Source organism: Podarcis raffonei, chromosome Z, assembly GCF_027172205.1.
Source record: "Podarcis raffonei isolate rPodRaf1 chromosome Z, rPodRaf1.pri, whole genome shotgun sequence".
NCBI classification, from domain to species: domain Eukaryota; kingdom Metazoa; phylum Chordata; class Lepidosauria; order Squamata; family Lacertidae; genus Podarcis; species Podarcis raffonei.
This window is the reverse complement of record NC_070621.1, coordinates 28,832,618-28,860,516: the sequence shown is the minus strand read 5'-3', so window position 1 is coordinate 28,860,516 and position 27,899 is coordinate 28,832,618. Positions and strand designations below refer to the sequence as shown.

The 27,899-nt window shown below is 45.1% G+C and overlaps 1 protein-coding gene across 1 annotated transcript; it reads right to left on the bottom strand.

The window, feature by feature from the left end:
* Positions 1 to 9,232: 9,232 nt before the first annotated feature.
* On the bottom strand, positions 9,233 to 26,699 carry P2RY10 (P2Y receptor family member 10). Its single transcript, XM_053374255.1, has 2 exons — positions 26,571 to 26,699; positions 9,233 to 10,285 (listed from the first exon to the last, which is right to left on the bottom strand). The coding sequence occupies exons 1-2, from the start codon at positions 26,573 to 26,575 to the stop codon at positions 9,244 to 9,246; spliced, it is 1,047 nt and encodes a 348-aa protein (XP_053230230.1). The 5' UTR covers positions 26,576 to 26,699; the 3' UTR covers positions 9,233 to 9,243.
* Positions 26,700 to 27,899: the final 1,200 nt, after the last annotated feature.

Here is a 27,899-nt window from a genome sequence, read left to right as displayed (position 1 = left end):
CTTTCGCCCCATTTCCCCCACCTTTCTCCTGCTTTCATTTTTCAACTCCCTCTTGCACAAATCACCCCATTTTCATGCCACCTGCTCTCGTATTCTGCAGCCCACCTTTGAACACACACTATGTTATCACCTTTGTCCCTTTTCCCTCCCTCCCCCCTACATTTCCCAACTTTCTTTGTGCACAGACCACCTCAATGCTGTCTCCTATTTTGCGGTCCCCTTTGCATGCGCGCACACACAGACGCACACACACGCACACTATGATGATGTATGTTGTTGCATTTTTAGGATGAATAGAATCTTAAGACCAGGGCTGTTAGTTGGCTTGTTCAATTACGAAAGGTTAATTTCAGTTAATGGATGCTGTACATATAAGGGTCTTTGCTTGTTAATTAAATATTTGTTCTAAATTACTACATTCAATGTGGAACTTCATATTGAAGAGAACACATGGTACCAGGAGTGAAATGCATAATGTGAAATATAATGTGGAAGCTGTGCTATTTTTCTAGAAAAAGAGGTGCTGGAGCTCACCACAACTTTCTCCCTTGTTCTCTTAGAATGGCAATGGTGCCCAACTGAGAGGTGCCGGAACTGAGCTCCAGCAAGTTCCAGCTGGAAAAAAGCCCTGTGTGGATGGCACCATGAAATATTTCAGGACTCCACATCCTTTACTACTCTCACATGAGGCAGCTGAGGAACAGAAGAGGGAGAGTTTCTTTTTTGTGCCCATCTCTCCTATTTCTCCTTGTTAAACCTTTTTTTAAAAAAACCAACCAACCTGAGTGTCTCTCAATCCCTCCTTTATTCTGACATCTACCATTGTTTAAAACAACCACTTTTGCCCTCTCAGTGGGGAAGCTGTCACACCCAGAGGGAGATCCTCCCCCCGCCGGCCCCCTTCAAGGCCTTTCCTACCCCCTCAAGTTATTTCCTACAGACATGAGTTCCCTCCTTTTTGTTCCTGTCCCACACCCATTAGTACCTTGGGAAAAAACCAATGAAAGCAGCACAGTGACAGACCGGTGTAAACATTGCACAAAGAGAGAAAAATCTAGTGTATTTCCATAAGACATAGTTCATGACTAGTACAAAATAGTAGGGGGAAAAAGCCCTAGAATCTCACTGTTCAGGGCTCAGCTTCACCCGCAACCTCACCCATGTCTCCCTCTTTTCATATCTCTCCATACATTATTTCTCAACTCACCTTGGCTTTCCCTTCCACAGATAAGATATGCTCCATGTTTGCTGAATTGTACCTTTTCCTAAATTAGCTTTGACTACAGCAGTAGGGCTGTTGTGTTTGCCTGATCTTCTCAGGAGGGTGCTTACTTCTCTCTAAGTTCTCTCCAAATGGGGGCTGTAGCCACCTCTGCCCTCCCATTCCAGGGTCTCTTAGCTTATGTGTTGCATGTGAACCAAATTAGACATGAGGATGGTTGACATGTGTTTCTTGTTATGTGTCTTCCCTGGTGAGTACTTGACTAGCAAAAGCAATGAGGGCTAACACCAAACCCTCTCAGTTCCATGTGCAGTTGTTTTATGTGGTGGACCACTGAACCACTACAGTTTGCACCATGTTACTGGGTAGTGAAGTATTCTTACTGTGGACTGGAATCACCCACCTAGGCCAAATCCTGTCCATCCATGGACTATCTATCTAGACAGGAATGCCATAAAGAGCTTCCTGTTTGGCTAGGATTTGGCCAAATCAACATTGGTCTTTCTGGCTCTGGTGGGTTTCTTGGCTTTCATTCATTGGTTCACATCCTGGATCATCTCTGGCAACCTTGTGTGGTTCAACCAACACCAACAATGGAAGAGATGTACTGGTCCATCTCTCTCTCCCCCCCCCCGTACCTTAACTGTTCTCACTTGATTTCTCCATCCATGTTACTCCTTCCCAGCTTGCTTCTGGTGTTTGGAAGGGAGCCAACTTTGAGGAAGGAAAGCCATCCATATCTGTCCCCTTAAAGGCAAGCTTACCTAATTTGCACTTTCTGAAACAATATGTAAACTGAAACAGAGCCTTCCCTCAAAATTTACACTTCTCCAAATTTTGCAATCTGGTTCTCCATTCAAGTGACATGTGACAAAATGTCTTTATTGGGACAAAGTGTGCATAAACATGCATATATGGGGGAGGGAATAAAAATTAGAAAAGTCATTGCATTAGGTGAAATTGCTTTGCAAATTTATACATATTAGGCAAAGTTGCATACATAGGAAATTCACACTAAAATACTGATGAATTTTCATTAATACTCTTTTGGGAGGGGGGTGCAATCTGATGAAGAAATATGGAGAACTGAACTCAAACTGAGAGAAATCCAAACCAACAGATTCAACTTTCTCTTGCCTTCCCTCTTTGGATATTCCAACTCTTGTGTGTTTTGGATAGGGGATACTACCAGCGCTACCTGGAGATGCCAGTGATTGAACCTTTTGCATGTGAAGCAGAAGTTCTACCACTGAACTCAGTATGGCTCTTCCCTTGTATCTGATGGAAAAACAGTTACACAGATTAGCTTTTCTTTTGTTCAGTCTGAATGTTGCACCTGTATTAGGTACTTAGGACATAATATATTGGCAATATATAAATGTGCAAATTTGCATGGGCACATTGCCCAGAACTGTGTACCACATACCACTAGATGGCAGGAACTTTGTTAGGGCAGCAACAATATTATTGGTCTGTGAGGTAAAACATACCTCCTCCCAGATCTTGGACCACATTTTGGAGAAGAGGAAACAGGGAAATTGACTGCCTTTTATACATGGTATTACAAGAATGGGGAAGGCAATGTGCGGGATGCATTTTAATGCTGTCACAGACACACACTGGACAGCTTATCTTTCTAGCACCACCCACTTCCCTGAAACTACAATGAGACATTGGTCATGACATTATGTTTGCTGACTGGGAACAGTTATGGACCACCGGTATAAAGTTTACGGCATGAAATGCCTTAAGAGAAAATATTATGAAAATGATTTATAGGTGGTACATGACCCCAGTCAAGCTTGCAAAAATTTATCATTTGCCCAATAATAAATGCTGGAAATGTAATGAAATTGAAGGTACTTTCTATCACCTTTGGTGGACGTGCCCAAGGATTAAGGTCTTCTGGGAAATGATCTATAATGAAATTAAGAAGGTTCTTAAGTGTACCTTTCATAAGAAACCAGAGGCTTTTCTCCTGGGCATGGTAGGCCAATTGGTGTCAAAGAAAGATAGGACGTTCTTTATGTATGCTACAACAGCAGCAAGAGTTCTTTTAGCAAAGTATTGGAAGACACAAGAACTACCCACGCTGGAAGAGTGGCAGACGAAGGTGATTGACTATATGGGTCTGGCTGAGATGACGGGCAGAATCCGTGACCAAGGAAAAGAGACGGTGGAAGAAGATTGGAAGAAATTTAAACTTTATCTCAAGAACTGTTGTAAAATTATTGACTGCTAAAATGTCTTGGGTAAGGCAAAGCAGATTTGCAGCGATGAATGATTTGGGTAAGAGAAAAAGGTTAAAGAAAGTGAATTATAAGTAATTGAGATTAGGGGTTGCTAAAAAAATTTAAAATGGGGATGCAGAAAAGGGAGGCATGGGGAAGTCGTTGAAACTGGGCTTAAGAAAAAGAGGTTATGAAATTATACATGTTTATATGTTTGTTTGTCTTTGTATTGTAAGTTGTAATGTGTTATAATTTATGTTGGAAAATCAATAAAAATTTATATATATAAAAAAAGAAACTACAATGAGAGTGATGCTCCAGGACAGGAATGAGGATCCTCAGGTCTGGAAGCCAAGTGTGGCTCCCCAAGCCTTTCAATCTGGCCCTTGGGAGTCTCCTCAGGCTCCCCCTTCCTATCCCCTTACTGACCCTGCTTTGCACTTTCCTTGAGCATTTACCCTAGTTGGAATGAGTCCTTGCACTCTGATAATGCTTCTTCCTTGCTGCATTGAAAGGTACAGAGGAGTTTACAAGTATGTGTAGAAATTAGCCTTCTTACTGACAACCAGTCCAGGAGGTGGCACTGCCTGTAAGCTTCCACCTCCTTAGTCTTGGTGTGGCCCTACAACTCAGCAAGGGAGGGGGAGGAGGAGGATGGGGAGAAAACTACTGCAAGTTGGCTCTGCTTGTCTTTGGCTCTGGCTTCAGCTACTGTCAGGCTTGCTGTCTTCTGCCCTACCAGTCCCAATGGGCACCAGCCACCACTGCCAGTGTGCAAAGGTAAAATCCACACATTTGCTCTGCCCACTATTGCTCTGGCCCTGCCCACCCCTAGCATGTGGCTATCAGATGGTTGCTCAGTAAAAAATAATAATAAATAAACACAATCCCTTGGGTTGGGAAAAAAAGTTCCCTTCCCCCTGCTCTAGGACTCCAGGACGCTTCTCTGGTGCATCTGGTTACACTGAGACAGCGATGAAATTAAATGCAGTCTAGAAAAGTTCCCATCCCCTTTTGTGAAAAGGATGGAAACTTTTCAAGACTGCACTGCATTTAAAAGGGTGTGTGTTTTTCTGCCTCATTCTCCGGATACTTTATTATTTCTTTAGAATCACAGTGGCTGTGTGGTTGAGCTTGCCTGAGCATTATGAGGTGGCTGTGAGTGGTTTTTCCTCTTTCCATTAATCTCTGCAGTCTGCTGGCTCCTCAGCTGCCCACAGTTCCTGATCCCTAAAAGGTCCCATTAAGGGAAAAATTGCTTCATGGCATAATTCTTTGGGTTTCAGTTGAAAAGTGGCAAATGGGATGACCTGAGATTGGTGCACTTGCTGATTTTCTTTTAAGAGATAGGTGATTTTTTAAAAAACAAAACAAAACAAAAACAACATTTTTAAAAGACCAGGCTTCTTTAGTGGAAGCCACGTGCTCTAAATACGCTTTAAGTGTGTGGTGTGGATGTGACCTCTATCATTTTATGAGTCTTCATCTTCTGAAATATCATGTATCCCTAAGGGCATGGCACAGCGTTATGGCATCTTTCAGAACACTTTCAAAGCTTTGCTAATTTTTGCATATGTACTAACCAAGGTTTGTAAAGCATTCCTTAAATCAAGAGTTTTCACAATCCCTTCTCCCTGGTCAATATTAGCAGTCTTGTTGGGAGACTGACAGTTGTACAAACCTCTGGCACTGTTAAAAAAAACCATTGTTCTGGTTAGTGTATGTAATGTAGATAATTAGACTTTTTTTTTTTTAAAAAAAAGGAGTCTGTAGGCGGAAAAACAACTGTACCCTGTCAACCATCAACCATTAAAAATAACTGACAGGATGCACCTGACTGTAAAAGGAGTATGCCCACGCCTTTTGAGAGGAAAGAAAGAAAAGTAACAGAAGAGGAAGGGGAAGCCCTGTGCAACGCATTATGCATTCATAATGCATGTGGACTTCCTCACATATTGTTTGTATGTGGGTGAGGAGGTGGGTGGACCAATAGACAAAAAGATACAGAGACAGCCAGACTGACAGTCAGATAGATAGATAGATAGATAGATAGATAGATAGATAGATAGACAGACAGACAGACGGAGGCATGATAGAGGTATAATTAATTTTACATCGTGTGGAGAAAGGGGATAGAGAAAAGTATCTCTCTCTTAACACTGGAAATTAGGGACATCCAATGAAGATGACGAGATGGCTGGACAGTGTTCTTGAAGCTACCAGCATGAGTTTGACCAAACTGCAGGAGGCAGTGGAAGACAGGAGTGCCTGGCGTGCTCTGGTCCATGGGGTCACGAAGAGTCGGACACCACTAAATGACTAAACAACAACAACAACAATGAAGATGAATCTTGGTGCTTAGCTAAGCTATAGATTTTGCTCCCACAAGAGGCAGTGATTGCCACCAGCTTGGAGGGCTTAGACAAATTCATGGCACATGAGGCCAGCAGCAGCTACTAATCACGACTGCTACGTTCTTCCTCCACTGTCAGAGGCAATATGCTTCTGAATACCAGTTGCTGAGAATCACAAGCTGGGAGAGAACTGTTGTACTCAGGTTCTGCTTGCAAGTTTGCCATAGGCATCTGGTTGGCCAGTGTGAGAAGAGGATGCAGGACCAGAGGCACCATTGGCCTGATCCAGCACATTTTTCTTATGATTAGACTTCTTCACGTGCCCTCATGGAATAAAAAAGTGATGAGGGAGGTGAAATCAAAATGTTTTGCTATATCATACCCTCCAACATATCCCAGAGGTAAACCGGGACTCGTGTCTTTCAGGGCCACGATGTCGTGTGAGATCTGTGTGACTTTCACAGAGTTGTTACTTGGTCTCAATTTATTATTAAAAAGTATTTATTGTATACGCTGCTGTCCTCAAGGCAGCTTACCAAGATATTCAAAATCAAAACGCAATCAAATTAGGGAAGGCAGGGCTCACTGGAGAGCCAGTGTGGTCTAGTGGTTAAGTGCGATAGACTCGTAATTTGGGGAACCGGGTTCGCGTCTCCGCTCCTCCACATGCAGCTGCTGGGGGACCTTGGGCCAGTCACACTTCTTTGAAGTCTCTCAGCCCCGCTCACAGAGTGTTTGTTGTGGGGGAGGAAGGGAAAGGAGAATGTTAGCCGCTTTGAGACTCCTTCGGGTAGTGATAAAGCGGGATATCAAATTCAAACTACTACTACTACTACTACTACTACTACTACTCTTCTTTTTCTTCTTCTTCTTCTTCTTCTTCTTCTTCTTCTTCTTCTCCTCACATGCCTCCCAGTTGTGTAGAGTTTCAGCAAGTGAAGCCTCTATGTCACTCCTGTTAAACGTCCAGGACACCCCTGTCCTCTTTCGCCTCCCCAAATCAAATATTAAAAACCACAGGAAAATAAAAAGGCAATAAATAACAAGGCGCTCAGCTGACAATTAACCACCCCACCTCATATAAAAACAGCAAATCTGTCCATTAAAGGGGGATCAAGGCTCCCGAGGGGCCATAAAGGCCATTACAGTATTACAAAGATTACTTCTTAAGAGGGAACAAGTTGCCTAGGAGAACTGTAGCTGAGGCAAAGCAAGTGTGGAGCTCATAAGAAACCAGGCTGAAAGCCTCCATGATAGAGTGGGATATGTAAAGTATAATAAACACTAACTGGAAGTAAAGGTTAGTGTGTTTGTGGCAAGTTTCTCTTAGTTATAAAAAGCAGTGCTTCTGTAAAGGTACTTCATTTCTGTGGTTAAGGATATATAGGCTGTTGTGGGCACAGGGGCCAACTATAGGGGGCCCTAAGGGCCCAGGCACCTACAATTCTTTTGTGGGTGCTCAGCACCCACAGTGCGGGCTCTGATGTGACTGCCAGGCAAAAACGTTCCTTTTTAAACAGGCCTTTGGTTGATTTGATTGACATCTTATGTCCATTTAAAATGTGGAGGTTTTTTGTGGGGGGAGGGGTGCTACTGGGTTGTTTTTATTTTGATTATATATACAGTGGTACCTCAGGTTACAGACACTTCAGGTTACAGACTCCGCTAACCCAGAAATAGTACCTCGGGTTAAGAACTTTGCTTCAGGATGAGAACAGAAATCATCGGTGGCAGCAGGAGGCCCCATTAGCTAAAGTGGTACCTCAGGTTAAGAACAGTTTCAGGTTAAGAATGGACCTCCAGAACAAATTAAGTTCTTAACCTGAGGTACCACTTTATTGTAGTTTTTATGTTTATCTTTTCTGTGTACAAGCCTGAGACCTCCGGGTATAGGGCAGTATATAAATTCAACAAACAAACAAACAAACAAACAAAAACAAACATAACAGGGATGTGACATGGGCAGGGAATGAGGCATAAATAGCAATCCATGCCCTTCCTCCCCATCATAACATTCCTTGGGGTGTTGTGAGGATGGCAAAATAAGGCTTACGTTTTTGTTGAACAGTGGTGAAGAGAACACAGTGCTCTTGCCTTTTTTCCTTAAAACTGTTATTTTATTCATGTACGTACATGTTTATGTACAAAATTATGCAGATATAATCAACGAATCTACAAATAAAATGCATATGTTTCAAAGGGAACATTCCCAATGGAAATCAGTAGGATTTGCTTCTGAGGAAAGGGGCATATCCTTGGCTGGCATACTTTTTTTAACTAGGTGACTACCTTATTTATTCTCCAAATGTCATAGTATCATAAGATCATAGAACTGTAGAGTTGGAAGGGACCACAAGGGTCATCTAGTCCAACCCCCTGCAATGTAGGAATATTTTGCCCAATGTGGGGCTTGAACCCACAACCCTGAAATTAAGAGTCTCATGCTCTATCAGCTGAGCTAGTCTCCCACACAGAACTGCAGAAGCTGCTGTATGGGGGTTAGCAGGCGATGGGCTGCAGCCCAGTGGTGGAGCCTCAGCTTTGCATATAGAAAACCCCATAATAAATCCCTGAGCTCCAGATAGGAATGAGAAAGAACTCTGCCTGTAATCCTGGAGAGCTGCTGCTGCCAGTCAGTGTTGATTATCAGGGAAAGCGTCATAGCTGAGTAGCAGAACATATGTTCGGTCACTGGCATATCCAGATATGAGTTGGAATAAAGATTCCTGCTTGAGACACTGGGCTGGATGAACCCTCCGGTTTGAGTCACTATAAAGACAGCTCTGTCTTTAGACAGTTCTTGTGTTCTTTGGTTGACAAAAACCCTACTTGGCTGTTTTCCCTTATACAATTAACATTACGTTAGGTGAGGCAGAGTGCCCCCAATATCATAGCCCCACCCACACTTTTCACATACTGGGGACATGCCTGTTGAAATGACGCTGTCAAGTTTTGTAGGATCTTCTTCTCTTTCACTCTCCCCCTTGGTGTCAATGGTGTAGCGTGAGTTTCCAGTTCCCATGGCCACATGGAGGGGGTGGGGGTGGGGAGGGGAGGGAAACGAACGGCGTATGCATGCACATTCAACTGCATAAGGGCATCCGCGTCGCCCAGGAGATTGCAGCCACAGAGATAAAAAAAGAAGAGTCATTCTGTTGTATAAAGAGGTCACTTTCTGGTTCACATGGAGAGTTCATTTTCAATGGACCCCAGAGACAGAAGCGCTCACCTGTATTGAGGCAACACCGGGTGTTGAAATTGTGCACTCCTGAGAATTTTGAGCCCAGGGCGGTCTTCTCCATGCTATGCATGGAATCCTGACTGCACAAGATGATACAAAGCGAGATGGACGAGTCATGTGGCTCTGTATACAGCTTCTGACTCCTGACTCCTTGAATAATCATTATGAATAATAATCATAGAAGTCCAACTTACTTTATTCCTTAACAGAAGAAGCACTTTCTCTGCTCATCAGACGACTCCTGATGGCCAAGCTGCTGTGTCTTGACACCTGACCCTTGAATTCTGATGTTGTGAAGAAATATAGGACTGGATCTAAGCAGCAGTTAAGACTTGCAAGGCTTAAGCAGAAAGGATGCAGGTGCAGGATAAACCAGTGTGCGGTGCAGTCTCTGATAATGTCCTCTTTCACCATCATATAGAAGAAAAACACAATGTGATATGGCGTGAAACACACAAAGAAGACAATTGCACACGTAGCAACCATTCGGAGTGCCTTCTGCTTCTCGGTAGTGTTTTGCAGAGGGATATGGCATTCTTGGAGGGAGGCTTTTGTCTTCCAAGTGCAGTAGACAATGGTGACGAGAGGGGTCAAAAACCCAACAATTTCAGCCACCAGCATCAACAGGACTGAGCTGACATGGCTGCCTATTTTCTTGATGCCAAGGTCGGTAAAGCAAGTATCATTGCTGTTTGAACTTCTCATCAATGGAAACGGCAAGCAAGCAGCTCCAACAAAGATCCACACAGCAACACATATGGCCACGTTGTACCTCCGTTTCCACCCTTTGGCCCTGAATGGATGGAGAAGGAAGAGGTACCTTTGAACGCTGATGCAAGTAAGGAAGCAAATGCTGGCATACATGTTAAGATACTTCAGATAGAAGCAGAGCTGGCAGAGGAAGGTTCCAAATGGCCACTTGTAGTTGATGTAATAATATATCCGCAGAGGCAAGGAAAGGACTTGAATGAGGTCAGCAGTGGCCAAATTAACCATGAAGATGATGTTTTTGTTTTGCTTGCTGATGAAGCGGCATAAAATCCACAGGGCCATGCTGTTGGTCAGGAGGCCTGGGATGAAGATGATGGTGTATGTCGCTGCATAAAGGGAATGCTGGAACTCTTTTCTGGGTTCTGTGCAATTGTCTGTTGCACTAATGCTCTGCAGCAGCAGCACAGCTGCACTCCCATTAGAGGCAAAGTGAGATGAAAGGGACACTTCTTTGGAAATATTTACCCTGTTTTTAAAAAAAACAGAAGCAAAAACAAGTAGTGTAAGGTTTCCTGTTTTCATTATTGCGAAAAGACACAGTATTGTCTTTGCTTTGATTTACAATGCTTTAAAAAGCATTGAACTAATACTCAGTCATACTGACCAGGGAAAGTTTGACCACAGTAGATCATACATTGGTTTATTCAAGATTGAATTACTGCAATGAACTTTATGTGGGGATTCCCTTGTATCTGATTCAGAAGCTGCAGTTAGTGCAGAATTCTGCAGCAAAATGACTGGCAGTACATGTGCCCCCTCCCCTGCAGATTCACACAGAAAGGACAAATGAAACTCTGTTTTTGGCGGGGGGTAACCTGAGACCAAATTGGTAAAATGGGAGGGGCGTCCCTAGATATTGCTGCAATTTTACTCACCTCTATGTATTGCTGCAAATCTTACTTGCACTGTAAACAAAAATAACTGATTCCTGGTCTGTTTCCACCCACGGAAATAACTCTTGCACATAACCAATTCTCAGCTATTGTCTCCTGCAATTGCTCAACTCATTCCCTCTTAGCCTCTTTCATCACTTTTCCTTTGAATCCTCACCTAGTTGTGTGTTCATATGTTTTCATTAAGTCACACAGAAATTCAGTAAAAAACACACAACAACAACTGATTTCCAGCTTCAATTTTACATGAAGATGTCTCTGGAGAAAATAAAGCTTAATGCAGTTTACAATAGGACTCTGGGTTTTCTCCATCCTTAGAGAATTAAATCAGTGCTTCTAATGTAATTAGGGTTGGCCCAGAAGATCAATAGAATATTTAGGTTGCTGGCAAATTAGTTGTGTCAGTGGCTGACATAGGATTGGCCCTACCATTTAGGCAGAGTGAAGAAGCTGCCTCGGGTGGCAGGTGCAGGTGGCAGGTGTAGGGGTGGGGATGGAGCTGTGTGGTAGGCACTGCACCCCCAAAGTTAGCCTCATGTCCTCAGGTGTGGTGGAGGGTGCTGTCTCAGTGCCAGTGCTGAAGGAAGATTCACTTGCCAGTCTGGTCAGCTTCAGTACATGGAATTGTGTACACCAGGCAGCCTGATGTCTTGGGCTGACCCTGCTGACCCTTGTTTCTCTCTGGGCATTCAGCCTGTTCACATATGAAATGAAGTGAGGTAGGGGGGGCTTCCTTTAGCACAGATGTGAACTGTATCCAGCCTGCGGGCCAGATCCTTACCTTCACTAGCCTGCACAGGCCAAGTTCAACAGATGGGCAGGTTTGCCCTCCTGTCTATCACCTGATGTCACAATAGCATCAGCTGCCTACGGGTAGGCAAACAGCTGTTTATTAGGCCTGCTTATTAGAGCTCACATATGACAGTGTGCCAACCTTAATGGTCAACTGCTTGCTGCTTGCAAAGAGCATTGCACAGAGCTTTTGCAACCACCAACAACCAGCCGGTTGTTATTAGGAAGTGCTGTGTGTAGGGCATTGCACAGAACTATGCAGGTGCTGATGTTTGGCTGATTGCAAAACACCTGCAGCCCAACCACATCTTCACTTGTTTCATATCTGATTCCATATATGATGTCAGATATAGGGAAGTTTGGTGTGGCTTTTCAAAAATGACCAGGCAGGCCAAACAAGGAGCCCTAGAGGGACTAATTAAGGCTGCAGGTTCCCTACTGATGTTTTAACTGAAAAGGAGCAGATGGAAGAAGTACATTGATCCCCATGCCCACTAACAACTTACCTCCACACAGTTCATTGTACTAGGACCTAGAATTTAGGTACTTTCCCCCCAGTCCTCATTCAATTCCAGTACTGGAATTGAGAAGGGAGAGGAGTGCTTGGAGCAGTGCTCTATAGTAGGATGTGTTGAGGGACAGAGGAGGATTTCCCACTTCCTACCTATGCATTCCTTTTTCTATTATCCATACCCCTTCCTTCCACGTTAAATGTCAGAAGGATGGGCATGTCAATGATGACTTTAGCACAGGTGTTGTTGGGTACCACAAATTCCATCATCTCTGACCATTGGTCACGCTTGTCTAAGTTGATGGGAGCTGAAGTCCAACAATATCTGGAGGAGCACAGGGTGGTTGCTCCTGCCTTATCACATGCCTTCAGATAAGTATGCATGTTTAAACTGACTGCCCACAGAGTGGAGAAAATGTATAGGTTTAGGAACATGAACAAGTGGCCACAGCATCTGTTTTTCTCTGCGCCTCTCTCTGCTAAGAAAACCATAAGCTGTTCCATGGTTGTTGGATTTATTAGGCTGCCTTCCTGTAAATTGTCAAACAGACTCTCTGCACTGTGGACCAACTTTGTTTGTACAGGTTGTTTTTTAAGAGCTTCCTCAGTCTGTGGCTTCCTTTCTCCAGTAAGTGGGCGTAGGTCTTAAAACAGTAAACACAGCACTTGTAACTAGTAGCTTTTTCTGTACAGCGGCAGAAATAAGTCATATCTGGACCATGTGCCTTGAAGAATAGGGTCTCCTGCCTGTCTTTCCGCTTTGGGTTTTCCACAATAATTAGGCTTTAACTGGATTCCAACAATGACGGCACAGTCCTATCAGAGTGTTCTTAGAAATAAGACCTTTTAGCTCAGTTGAATTTACTCTCTAGTAGTAGCTAAAACACATTTATGAAACCTAATTTCTGGTGGTGTGTGTGTGTGTGTATGTGTGTGTGTGTGTGTGTGTGTGTGAGAGAGAGAGAGAGAGAGAGAGAGAGAGAGAGAGAGAGAGAGAGATTGTGGTGCACATGTGGTTGCAGTGTGCATACTGTTGTGGTGTCTGCATGGTACCCACAATATTTCCTCCAGGTGGCAAAAATGCAAGTGGGCCAGAAAAGGTTGGCCTAGCAAAATGTAAGTCAGTTTGTGTGGAGGTGTTGTTGTTTTGTTGTTGTGTGTGGGTATTTTATTTAAAAAATCCACTTCCTTGCCATTGACCCCAGTTTATTGAAAATAAATACTGCAGATGTTATGCATGCTTACTTGGAAGCAATTTCATTGAAATCTGGGGACTTTACTTCAACGGAGGCACAGTAGAGAAATTCTATTCAGTTTGCATATTAAATATGAATTTATCAAATTATCACGTTATGAAACAACATGAGAACTGAAACACAACCATCCTTTGAAAATTACACTTATACACACTTTGCAATGCAGTTCTCTAACCAACAAAAGTTATTGTTTTTTAAATGCTTATATCAAGAGAAAGTGTGCATCCAATTGCATATATCAGTGAACATAATATACAAAAACGTATTGTGTAAGGGAACACTGCTTGCAAAAATATGTTCATTAGTCAAAGCTGCAGACAAATATGAATTTATTAGGGGAAAAATCACACTAAATTGCTGCTGAATTTTCATGAGATTTTAAATGAAAATTCACAAACTGATACAGAAATATGGAGAACGGCATTTAAGAAAACAAGAAACTGAAAGAACAGAAATAATAATAACCTGCCCATCTGGCTGGGTTTCCCCAGCCACTCTGGGCAGCTCCCAATAGAATATTAAAAACACGATAAAACATCAAACATTAAAAACTTCCCTATACAGGGCTGCCTTCAGATGTCTTCTAAAAGTCAGATAGTTGTTTATTTCCTTGACATCTGATTTGAGGGCATTCCACAGGGCGGGTGCCACCACCTAGTTTGGCAGATCCTTCCTTCTCTCATTCAGAATAAATATGGATGAGCTTGTGCTACTGTTGGCTAGAATTTGGGGCCAGCTGAGACAGCAATGGCTCAAGCATTAATGAAATAATCCTCAAAAGTGTATTTCTAACATAACCCATAGCTATTAATCTGGTTTAATTGTTCAAATTCCACCTGGCTGGAAGTGGAGAAATAATGTAATTCAGATTTTAGAAGGCAAAGCTCATTACTCTTCCTGGAGATCCCATGTGTAGTTTTTAGGGAAGGGGGCCTTCTGATGGTGGGCTCCCATCTGCCTCAGCTTCCAATATTAAATCCTACTCTTCCCATTTATGCAGCCATTTGGAATTTAAAAAAAAATCATCAAAACTTTTGTGCATATTTCTCCTAATATCCATATTTGTGCATGCTGTTTTGACTAATGTAAACTTTTTGAAAGTTATATAACGCAGTTTAGTTTGTTACTTTCATGAATATATTTTATGCACACTGTCACCTAAAACACATTTTTGTAAATATTGTTTTGTTGGAGAATTGCATTGCAAACCTAGGAGAAGTGTGAATTTTGAAGGATGTCTGTGTTTTAGTTCTGATAATGTTTCGAAGAGTGCAAATTCAAATGATTCACCTTGAAATGCGAGCTGAATCAAATCTCTTCTCCGTACCTAGTGAAGGCTACTTTAAGCAGCTGCACATAATGTAGTCGTTCATTTAGGTCGTTACTCACTCTTTCCCAAGGTTTGGCATGGACTGCAACTTCTCTCCCCACCCTCCTTCCCAAAACCACACCCTTTAAGAAGTTTTATAAGCCAAAAAGGCAACTCCCTACACTCACCAACTTTTATAATTGAAATTTGGACTGTGGTGGAGCCAGCTGAGGGAGGGGAGAGGGGATAATAAGGGATGGATATGAGATGCATTGGGCAATAAATCTATGCTATAAAAGCATGGGGAGGTGCCCTCAGTCATTTTCACATTGAGAACAGTTTCTGGTTAAGTCCAATTCTCCACATTTCCGCATCAGCTTGCAAAGAAAAACATAAAATGCTGGTGAATTTTCATGAGGAAGTTTTGGGTGTTTTTCTTTGCAAGCTGATGCAGAAATGTGGAGAATTGGACTTAAGCAGAAACTGTTCTCAATGTGAAAATCGATCAACAAACTGCAGGACCCAGACCTCTTAGATTTGGAGGGTTATGATAATCGATGGGGATGGCACGCGTACTTAGCGTAAGGGAAAGCAAAAGTTCATAGGAATTTTTCAAACCATGTTATTAGGAAATCCTTAATGATGGTTTGGGAGAAGTATAAAAACCTGCTTGAACCCATCGGTTCCCTGGTGGATCGCGCCAAAGGCGGTCAAGAGAAAAAATACCCAGGGACCCTGGCCAACATATAAAATACTCCTAAAGGAGGATAATAATCAATTGAAATTAAAAAGCTTTGGGGAAATAAGAGAGTGCCTTTTTGACTGGTTTCAATATCACCAATTATTTGAGACATTCAAAATGACAAACAAAAGGGTTTTTCCACTGAGACCTCTAGATTTGAATTGGATTTGGTGAACTCCAGAATTAAAACACTTGCTAAAGTATACCGACTCCTTCTTGACTGGGAAGTCAAGGAGGAGGAGGTTACAGCAGCTATGATTAAGTGGTCACAGTATTTTGGGTATTCAGTAACAACGAAGCAGTGGGAAAACCTGTGGTAAACAAACTGGAATTTTACAGCCTGTTACTCTCTGAGAGAGAATTTTCTTAAAATGCAGCATCGGTGGTATTTAACCCCCTGGAAATTGTCCAAGATGTTCATAAATGTCCCAAATAACTGCTGGAGGTGTAAAGAAAAGCCAGGTACTCTATTCCATATGTGGTGGCAGTGGAAAGAAATCAAGGTGTTTTGGGAGGACATACACATAGAATTGGAAAAAATGTTAAAGATATCTTTCAATAGGAAACCAGAAGCTTTCTTTTTGGGAATCACAGATTTGGATATTCCTAAAAAGGTTATAGAGATCTTCTTATATGCTACGGTAACAGCAAGAATTCTCATTGTGGCAAATTGGAAAAGTGAAAAGTCCCATCAAGATGAGAATGGATTCAAAAGTTGGCTGAATATGCGGAATTAGATAGCATGTCAGAAAAAATAAACCAAAACAGGTATCTATCTCAAAATGGGAAGTTTTAAAAATATATTTGAAAACTAATAATTGTAGTCTAAGGTCATTCGCAGCGTTTGAATAATTTCAGTAGCAGTATTAAAGGTAAAGGTAAAGGCACTTCTGACCATTAGGTCCAGTCTTGGCCGACTCTGGGGTTGCAGCGCTCATCTTGCTTTATTGGCCGAGGGAGCCGGCGTACAGCTTCCGGGTCATGTGGCCAGCATGACTAAGCCGTTTACCTATTTATCTACTTGCACTTTGATGTGCTTTCAAACTGCTAGGTTGGCAGGAGCTGGGACCGAGCAACGGGAGCTCACCCCGTCACAGGGATTTGAACCGCCGACCTTCTGATCGGCAAGCCCAAGGCTCTGGTTCGCCAGAAGCGGTTTAGTCATGCTGGCCACATGACCCGTAAGCTGTATGCCGGCTCCCTCAGCCAGTAAAGCGAGATGAGCGCCGCAACCCCAGAGTCGGTCACAACTGGACCTAATGATCAGGGGTCCCTTTACCTTTTTAATACTGCATTGGGATCTTAGGATAAAGAGTGGTTGATAAACAAACAAACAAACAAACAATTTATCCTAATACAATGCATTTCTGTATGGCCTTTTCACTATTTTTTATGCACACTCTCTCTCCACCCCCATGCATGTATTTTTGGACATGCTATGCGTTTGGAGAACTGCATTGCAACATTTGGAGAAGACTGAATTTTGAAGGACTCCTGTGTTTCAGTTCACATATTGTTTCGGAATGTGTGAATTCAGTAAGCTTGCCTTTAAATGTAAACAAAATCAAATTTCTTCACCATCCTTTCTGAGAAGTTCCATAAAATAAAACTGACAAGTAGTACTGCAACATGCCCACTCCATTAAGAACCTTGCGCCCATTCAGTGATGCAGCCAAGTCGTTTTAGAGGCTGGACTTTTCCAGGCGGCACTTCTCTTGAGATGGTTGTGTGTATTGCTTCACTTACGTCAAAATGAGGTAAGCCAGCCCTGTGGCATTGGGGACCCTCTTGCTCGTTCAGTTGAGCGGGGTTCTGGACATCTGCCCCACACCATCAAATCCTGCTCTGATAGCACCACTGAATTTGTGTGGCCTTTTAAGATAATTTCACACTTGTTTCTGTGCCTGTGCCTTTATCTGCTCTCTCTCTATCTCTTCTGTGAACTTCAAGTTTTATTGTCACAAGGCTTATGCAGGAGAGAAAATTGAGTGTGGCTCCACTCCAGTCTGGCCCCTGCCACCTTCACATTAGCATTAATGTCTGATGCAGGATAAGCCTAAGCACATTTACCTTTTGAAAAAGTGAACTTCAGACCTTGGGCCAAACACAGTCCTCCAGGCTTTTTTGTCCAGCTCTCGAGTCTCTTTCTAGACCCACGTGCTTCCCCCCACACCCTTCCCAGGTTACATCTCATGCCATCCTTTTCAAAGTTTTCTTAGAAGCTGAAATGTTTCCTTGAACTAGGATAATGCCTCTGGATGGAGGATGGAGAGATGGCTCTGTGTGTGGCTAAAAAGGGTCACCCTTGTTATCCCACCCACTTTTGTTTCTGGCCCCACTCACTGTTGCCCCTGCAGGGGCCCACTACTGGCATGTTGCCCCCAGAAAGTTCCCCACAGGGAATGTGGCCTTAGGGCTAAAAAAAGTTCCTGTCTCTAGCAGTTCCTGTCCTGGAAGCCTGATCAAATATGCTACAATGCAAATAAGCAAGGGCACAGATGTGGTGCCATGCACCATGGGGCAAGGGCAAAAGCATGGCCCTGTTACCCCTTTCTGCTTGATTTCCTTCTTTGCACAAGAAGTACATTTAGCTATGGGGTGTATAGGGTGTTAGAGGAGGTGTAACATCTCTGGTGGGCAACACATCATGTTCCTTCTGGGATAGTTTGTCCACCTTTAGTCCCCGCCCTGCACTCTGCTCTCACCTGTGGCTCCTAGAAGCTGTCAGCATGCAACAGCAGCTGCACCCTGGGAATGGCTTCTACTGGCTGGCTAAATCAGGTGAGGGTAGCTGGTGCATCTCAAACTCTTGGTAAATTGGGGACTTCCCTGCACATGAAGACAGACTCTGGCAGACTGAGCGGACAAGACCAATAGTGGGTCCAATGGTCAAGAAGGTGGTTTCTGAACATGTGGTGGCAGGAAGTGAGGGGGAAATGGGGCTCATCAGCCTAGGAAGGTAGCCTATCCAGGATGTTATGTACCGAGTTGAATAGGATCCAAACTGCAGCAGTCTGATTGGTCCTAGAACAATAGGATCCAAAAGTCAGCAGTCTGATTGGTCCTAGAACAATAGGATTCAGAATGCAGCAGTCTGATTGGTCCTAGAACAATGCAGCAGGATGATTGGTTTGCAGGAACTACCCAATCATGCTCCAGATAGAAGTGAATCCACAACCTGATTGGCTTACAGTAGAATTCCGGAATTAGCCAATCATGTGCAGCCCATTGTGTAAATAATGTATATAAAGCAGATACTTTGAGGGGACTTTCATTCATTCCTCCTCACCACTATGAGCTGAAGAAAGAGCATGAAATCACTTTGCGACTCTGAGTATATTTCACTGGCGACGAAGGTGGGATCCCACTGAGCTGACTGCCACACACAGCACCGCAGCACCACCACCTGCCGCACCGCTGCCTCGCACCGTGTATCCAGGCTTCAGCTCCGGGACACAAGGAACTCAGAATGGCAACCGACAACAGCTTCTCGCCATTCAACCCAGCATCGGGAGACTGGGAAGCGTACGCCTCCCATTTCACCTTCCTCCTAGAAGCCAAAGGGGTCACCGATGAAGAAGACGCCAAGAAGAGGGCGATATTCTTCAGCGTCTGCGGAGAGGAGACGTTTGAAATCGCCCGGGCTCTCCTTGCGCCTGAAGACGTCGCTACTGTTCCATACAAAACAATAATGGAACAGCTGAAGGGGCACTTTTCGCCACAGCCCTCAGTGGTGGCTCGTCGAAATGCCTTCTACGCAAAGCGGCAAGCCCCTGGGGAAACCATAACTGGGTTTGTGACCTCTCTCCGCCAAGCCGCCTGGTTCTGCAACTTCTCAGAGCTGGAGAACATGCTTCGTGACCGCCTCGTCGGTGGCCTGAAGGATGAGAAGCTGCAACGACGCCTATACGCTAAGAAGGACCTAACGTTCCAGGTCGCTCTGGAGGAGGCCCTGGCAACGGAAGCTGCCGAGAGGTTGACGCAAGAGGCACGGCCGAGCCAGCTGTCCCAACCGAGGGTCCACCACGAAGACCTCACCGACGAGTCAGGATCCAACAGGGAGGAGGTGCACCGAGTACAGCAGCGCACTCAAGCAGCCCACACACCACAGCTGCCTCGACGAGAAGGAGGGAACTGCGCAAGCTGTGGAGAAAGTCACGAGAGGAGGACCTGCCGTTTCCGCAACGCAGAGTGCAGGCAGTGCAGAAAATCGGGACACATCGCCCGGGTGTGTCGGGCTCGGCCCACCCGACGCCAGGCATCAGATGACCAATCCAAGAGCCCCAGGTTCCGGGGCCCAACGCACTAAGGCAACTCGACAGAGCTCACGGACTTCCAGGTATACCAGTTGCCCCACCCCAACATAGAGAAAATTTATGTTGACGTACAGATAGAGGGGCCCCCATGCCGCATGGAGCTTGACACGGGTTCAACTCTATCCATAATCTCGGCAAGGACCTTAAGGAAACTGTGTCCTACTGGGGGTCCCAAACTCAGGCTGGCCCCATTCACCCTCCGGGACTTCCAGAAACGTAAGGTCCCCACAATGGGGGTGGGGACCTTCAGGGTGCAATACCGAGGGCGGACGCGGCAACTGGACTTGCTGGTGGTCAAGGGCCCCTACATTAGCTTACTGGGATTGGCATGGTTTGGACCACTGGGGCTAGCCGTCACTGGGGTGAACCACACTAGCTTACAAGTGGACGTGGACGCCATATGCAAGGAATTTCCAGGGGTTTTCGGTGGGAAATTGGGACAGTATACGGGCCCCCCATTGCTCTACAGCTTGACCCCACAGTACGACCGGTCAGACTCAAGACCCGCTGGGTCCCGTTCGCCCTGACGAGGAATTGGACCGGCTCGTGGAGCAAGGAGTGCTGGAGCCGGTGCCTAATGCCCCCTGGGAAACCCCAATCGTCACACCCGTCAAGCCTAATGGTTCGGTCCGCATCTGCGCAGACTACAAATGTACCATAAACAAGGCCCTCACGGCCCATGCATACCCAGTGCCAGTGGTCAGCCATGTTCTTGCCACCCTGGCTGGGTCGAAAATTTTTGGCAAGCTGGACTTGGCCCAAGCATATCAACAGCTGCCAGTAGATGAGGCCAAAGCAGAGGCACAGACGATTGTGATGCACAGAGGAGCGTTCAGGGTAAAGCGGCTGCAATTCGGTGTCAGCGTGGCACCAGGCATATTCCAGAATCTAATGGACTCGCTCCTTAAAGGGATTCCTGGCGTCACCCCCTTCTTCGATGATGTGTTGATTGCCGGGCCCACACCAGAGGAGTTTGAGGACCGCCTCCGCACCGTTCTGCACCGTTTCCAGATGGCGGGTCTCAAGGTGAAGCGGGAAAAATGTCTACTAGGAGTGCCTCAGGTGGACTTTCTGGGATTTATGGTGGACGCAGAAGGGGTCCACCCGACAGGGGACAAGGTACGGGCAATTTGTGATGCCCCAGTGCCCAAGAACAAGACTGAACTTCAGGCCTTCTTGGGACTATTGAACTTTTACCATTCCTTCCTTCCTCACAAGGCGGCGGTAGCGGAGCCCCTACACAGACTCCTGGACAAGCGGGCCCCTTGGGTGTGGGGCCAGCGCCAGGAGGCCGCATTCCAGGCAGTCAAGGACTTGCTTGTCTCAAACTCGGTCTTGGCACACTTCGACGAGAGGCTGCCGGTGGTGCTAGCATGCGACGCCTCACCCTATGGAATTGGCGCTGTCCTGGGACACCAACTCCCGGATGGAAGAGAGGTACCAGTGGCATACTTTTCCCAGACACTCAACGCAACCGAGCGGAACTACTCGCAAATTGACAAGGAGGGTCTGGCAATCGTGAAGGGAGTAAAAAAATTTCATGATTTCTTGTACGGGCGGCCCTTCACCGTGGTGACTGACCACAAGCCGTTGCTTGGCTTGTTTGCCCCTGGAAAGCAGACCCCCCAAGTGCTGTCTCCTCGCGTCCTCAGGTGGTCAATTTTCCTTGCCAGCTACCAGTATGCACTGATTCACCGTCCGGGGAAGGCGATGGGCCATGCGGACGCCCTCAGCAGGCTACCACTACCGGATACAGGCTCCGACCCAGCACCTGCACAAGAGGTTATGAGCCTGGAACTGCTTCCCGACCGCTCCATTCAGGCACAAGAAGTTGCACACCATTCCAAGAAAGATAGGGTCATCTCCCGGGTCCTGGACTGGGTGTGGAGGGGATGGCCCAGCAGCAGCCCCGGGCCAGAATTCGCCGGCTACACAACCCGCAAACATGAACTGTCAGCCCACAAGGGGTGCCTGTTATGGGGAAGCAGGGTCGTTGTTCCCCAGCCCCTCCGCAAAAGGGTCATCACAGCCCTACACGAGACACACCCAGGGGTAGTAAGAATGAAGGCCCTTGCCAGGAGTTATGTGTGGTGGCCGGGGATCGACGGAGAGATAGAGGCCTGGGTCAAACACTGCCATGCCTGCCAAGAATCCCGCCCCGATCCCCCAAGGGCCCCAGTCCAGTCCTGGGAGTCCGCCCGAGCACCATGGTCACGCCTGCATGTGGACTTCGCTGGCCCCTTTCAGGGGAAAACATTCTTCATAGTGGTGGACTCCTACACCAAATGGCTGGAAGTCGCACTGGTACCGTCCACTTCTACATCCGCAGCCATCCGGGTACTACGCAGGCTGTTTGCAACCCACGGGCTCCCTGACACTCTCGTCTCAGACAACGGGACTGCATTTACGTCAGGAGAATTCCAAACCTTCACAGCGCAGAACGCCATCCGCCACATCCGTTCGGTGCCATTCTACCCTGCCACCAATGGCCAAGCAGAACGCATGGTGCGGACCACCAAGGACACTCTTCGCCGCATGACGCAAGGGGATTGGGAGTACCGCCTTGCCACATTCCTTCTAGCACAGCACAGCACCCCCAGCTCAACGACTGGCCGGAGCCCCGCTGAACTACTAATGGGTCGGCGCCTTGCAATCAGATTGGACCACCTTCACCCCGATAGAGCTCAGGATGAGGTAATGGTGGGGGAAGGCAAGAACCCCCGGACCTTCGAGGCTCAGGACCCAGTGTACGCAAAGAATTTTGGGGCAGGCCCAGCATGGGTACTCGCCACAGTCACCAGAGTCACTGGCCCCGTGTCGTATGAGGTGCTAACGGATGGGGGGCAATGCTGGCGCCGCCACTGCGACCAGATACGGCGACGATTCCCGGGAGAAAACCAGGAGGAGGAAAGGGCAGAGGAGTCCCAAGGGAACAGAGGGGCAGTGAGGCCCATAGAGCACGAGGGGCCAGCAGGAGAGGCAGAACCAGTAAATACAGAGAGGACCTGCGAGGCCGAAAGGACACCGGAACCACAACCACGACTGAGCGAGCCGGTTGCGCCAGACCAAACAGCCCCATCACAGCCAGCATCCTTGGAACACGAGCCAGAACCTGAACCCCGGACCAGGGAACACCCCAGGCCGCAACGCACACGTAGGCCGCCGGCGTACCTCGAGGACTATGAATGTGACCTCCCGGGCAGGACTGGAACTTAGAGGGGAGGGATGTTATGTACTGAGTTGAATAGGATCCAAACTGCAGCAGTCTGATTGGTCCTAGAACAATAGGATCCAAAAGGCAGCAGTCTGATTGGTCCTAGAACAATAGGATTCAGAATGCAGCAGTCTGATTGGTCCTAGAACAATGCAGCAGTATGATTGGTTGGCAGGAACTACCCAATCATGCTCCAGATAGAAGTGAATCCACAACCTGATTGGCTTACAGTAGAATTCCGGAATTAGCCAATCATGTGCAGCCCATTGTGTAAATAATGTATATAAAGCAGATACTTTGAAGGGACTTTCATTCATTCCTCCTCACCACTATGAGCTGAAGAAAGAGCATGAAATCACTTTGCGACTCTGAGTATATTTCACAGGAGAAGAAAACTCTGGTCCTAAATCTCTGCTGCCTGGCAGGATATCTTTAGGAGAAGTAAAGGCTAAGGAGTAATCCCTACACAAATCTGGAGTGGAGTCCCCAAGGCAGTGGGATGGGGACTTGCTTGTCTTCTTCCACCAACTCCTGCAGCCATTCTGGTGCCCAATGTATTGCTCTGCTTTTCTGTGGACCACAAAATCAAGGCTGAGAGGGTTTTTGTTGTTGTCTGGTCAGTCCAAAACCTCCATACACACTACCAGGGCTTGCACCCCAAAGAGGTCACTTTCGTGCTGCTAATGTAGTGGTTTGAGTTCACCCCCAGAGGCACACTCCATTTTCTCTTGAGATAGATGGATGCCAAAAACAACATTTAGCCAGCAATACTGTACACCCTTACCTAGGAGTAAGTCCCACTGAAGTCAGCAGGATGTTCTTCTGTGGGCAATAGAATTCCTATGCACATATCTGGGAATAAGCCTCGCTGAAAATTGTGGGACCCAAATCTGAGTAAACATGCATAAGAGTGCATTGCCAACCTAAAAATCTAACCTTAAAGCCCTCTCAGCAGTTAGATGGTAGATTTGACCGTTATTTGATCAATACCAGCCGCAAAATGTGAGATAGCTGATAAAAGTGAAGACAAAACAGAATCATTTGCTAATATATCCCACCCACAAAAACCTTCAACCTAGCCATGAATATCACAGCATGAACAATGCTGTTCTACGCTGTTTCTGAAAGATTCTTAGCATTGTAAATTGACATATATCCAGTGCAAGGAAAGCCCCCTGTTGTAAGCCAACCATACTCAATCAGCTGTGGGAAATCCATGAAAAGGATGTGGGAGATCTATGGCTGGATCTAACATTCTTTTTAGGACTAAAAAGAGCCGTGTGGGAGAGTGGAGAGAGGCGATTTGGATTAGGAATGTGAAGCTACTCTAGGTGATGAAAATTGACTCTTCCATCCTATTTTCCTGATTCAAATCAACACACACACACACAGAGAGAGAGAGAGAGAGAGAGAGAGAGAGAGAGAGAGAGGGAGGTTGCTCCCTGGAGTTTCAGACCCTGTCCTTTTGCAGCCCTACTTGCAGTTGCTAGGGAATGAACCTAGTGCCTTCTGCATGCAGGACAGATGCTTTACTATTGAGCCACAACCCTTCCCCATATTCTTTAAGGCAGGCCAGCAAAAGTGTATGAGTGTAACCACCAGAAACAAGAATAACTGTTTAAATTTTTAACTGAGGGTGGTGGGATAAAAATAAATAAATAGGCCAGTCTCAGTTTGGGAGTCCAAGGGATCTACGTTCAGCCAGCCAGGTAGCACACATGATAATGGACCAGATAGGCATCAACAATTATTTCCTATTGTTAAAAAAAGAAGTTTTCTGGGGCAAAACAATGCAGATCTTGCAGATTCATCATCTAAAGCAGAAATGGTTAGCCTGTGCTCCCTCTAGGTCAGGCATGCCCAAACGTGGCCCTCCAGATGTTTTGGAACTACAATTCTTTTTTGTGTGTGTATAATTTTTATTAGTTTTTTTAACATACCATTTTCAACAGTAATTAAACATACTTTTACATCTTATTCAAATTTTTGACTTCCATCAATCCTGTCTGAATTCCCACCATCCCTGACCACTGGTCCTGTTAGCTAGGGATGATGGGAGCTGTAGTCTCAAAACATCTGGAGGGCCAAGTTTGGGGGTGCCTGCTCTAGGTGTTGCCACATCACCTAACCCTCTCTGACCATTGGGCCCTGCAGGCTGGATCTGAAGGAGTCCAACAACATCTGGAGGGCCACAGGTTCCCAATCCGTGATCTGAAGTTTAAACTGGATGGAGGGACAAGTCTGGATTCTCTTTTGCTCTGTTACATTGTCGTAGGAGGGTTTTCCAAACACAGAGTGACATCTTTGATTTGTTAAGACCTAAGAGAACCTTATACTGTCACCAGCATGGTCATTTCTCAGTCTGTCACCTATGTTAAAGTGGCATTCAATTCAAGCTTATCCAGCTAATCAATTAACAGTAGGAATGGAGGAGAAATTCAGTTCAGTACATATTTGAAGCCAAATCTATCAGCTTTGCGCTTTCCAGAACAATACGTGAACTGAAGCACAGCTATCCATTGAAATATGCAATTACTCACATTTTGTGATGCAATTCGCCAAGCAAGCAATGCTTACAAAAATGCATATTTTATGGGGAAATCTGCATAAGCATGTCGATATTAGTAAGACTAGCATACAAAAATGCATTGCATTAGGGGAAATTGCTTGCAAAAATGTGGACATTAGTCAAAACCGCATATGAAAATGTTTTTATTAGAAGACATTTGCACTAAAATGCTGGTGAAGTTTCATGAGGTTTTTTAAAAAATAAAATAAAATGCAAAATGTGCAGAATTTCAGATTGGAAACATATATGCATAGAACCAAAATTGGGAGATCTTTCCATCCCTAATCAACAGCTTTATGTGTTTTCAGAAAAATAATTTATATTAGTCATTTCATGCTTTCTACTGTTTTGCAGGCATACAGACTAGTTGCCCAAAGGGCGATAGAACAATAGAGTTGGAGGTCACCTCAAATATAAGATAATCTACCCCTGCCCCAGGGTAAAGGAAATCCACAGCTACAGCATCCCTGACAGGTACATATCTAGTCTCTGCTGAAAAACCTTCTGCGAACGTTAATCACCTTCTGAAGAAATTTGAACCCAGCCAATGAGAGATGTTTAGTGAAAACTAGAGACTGGAGAGAAATTTTATTCTGTTACATTTAAAGATGAATCTACTTATTTTGCACTTTCTCAAACAATCTGAGAACCAAAACATATCCACCCTTCAAAATTCAAATTTTGTAATGCCATTCTCCAGACAAGCTGCAAATATAAAATTTATATGCCAGGGTAAAGTGTGCACAGAAGTGTGTATATTAGTGAAAATAACATACCAAAAATGCATTACATCAGGGGAACTTGCTCTGCCAAAATGTGCACATTGGGTAAAATTGCATGCAAGGAAAATGTGAATTTTAGAAATTTGCAATAAAATGAATTTTCATGAGGATTTTTTTTTAAAAAAATCACATACTTCAGTGTGGACAATTGAACTTCAGATCAGAAAAATGAGAAACTTAGAGAAACCAAAATCAAAAGATTTTCCCACCCTGTAATTTGAAATCATTGGTTTGGATCTTATCTTCTGGAGTCTGGCTTCAAAAAATGTCCTTTTAGCAATCTTTTGCTGGGCAGAAGCAGTTCTCCTGAAACTCACAGTGGGTGGTGTGGTGAGAACTTTCCTACAGCATGATTCCAAAGCCTTACCTCATTGAAACGTCCCAGTATTAGCAAAAGCCCTCTGGGAAACTCAGCGTTCTGGCAGCAGTCTTGCACCTTGTTGCTTTCATGTGTGATTAAAATGGAGAAAGGAAGACAGTAGATAGAACTTGCTACAGCCAGGTTAATGCAACAGGAAGTAAAAGGCTGTGCTACTTCTACCACGGAAGCCTTATTTACATGCAAGAACATCAGTCTGAATCATAGTGTTGCTATGCTGGTTTTCTGTAACCAAACAAAGACTGGGACAGATTCTCACAGCCACAGACCCACCCACCCACATTTATTCTTTGCGACCAATGATTAGGGATGGATGAATTTATCAATCTTGGTTTCTCTAAGTTTCCCAATCTTAAACCCAGTTCTTCAGATTTATGCATCAGCTTATTTTTTTCCAAACAACCCATTGCACCCTTGCTTGCTCCACTCACCCCCTGCCATTCCCCCACGTTAACCCCCAGAGTTTCCCTTCCCACCCCATGCAGCTACTAAGCTTGCTTTCCACTTTCCCAACCCCATTTCTGAAGCCACTTCTCTCTTCTGTTCTGCAGCCCCACTCTGAACCCATTTTCACCTTCACCCCCATGTCCTTGCCTCTCCTCTCCTTGTGTGCAGCCCCCATGGCTACCTCCTGCACCTTCTTGTATTCTCTTCTATTGCACAGTCTCATTTGTGCATGCACACACCATGATATTGATGATATCTAGGCTGGATTACTGTAATGTACTCTGTGTGGGGCTTGATCCAGAAACCGTAGTTAGTGCAGAATGCTGCAGCAAGGTTGTTGGCAGGAATAAGATCCCATCAGTGTAAGCATGTTACTTATGCTCAGAGATCTGCACTTGCTTGCTTGCTTGCTTGTTGCCAGGCCATTTGTTTCCAAGCCATGTTCAATGTGCTACTATTAGTGTGGGCAAATAATTTCAGTAGGAATCAATGTATATCCTAATTCTGATTAAATTATTTAACTGCCGCTGCTGTAGTCAAAATAGCAACACACAAGAGGAAGGCATGAGCAGATTTGACTTATCACAGAGATGTGCACAAGTACCAAAAATATATATTGGGAAGTAAAACTTTAGTGGGTAGAAGGAAGTGGAATCCAAAATAGTCCAAAGAGGTCTAAGCTTAGTGCCCACAAAACTTTGTATGACTGTGTTGAGGAAGAAAGAATCCTGCATGGGAGGAAGAATGGAAGGGGAAGTGTTATGTACTGAGTTGAATAGGATCCAAAATGCAGCAGACTGATTGGTCCTAGAACAATAGGATTCAGAATGCAGCAGTCTGACTGGTCCTAGAACAATAGGATCCAGAATG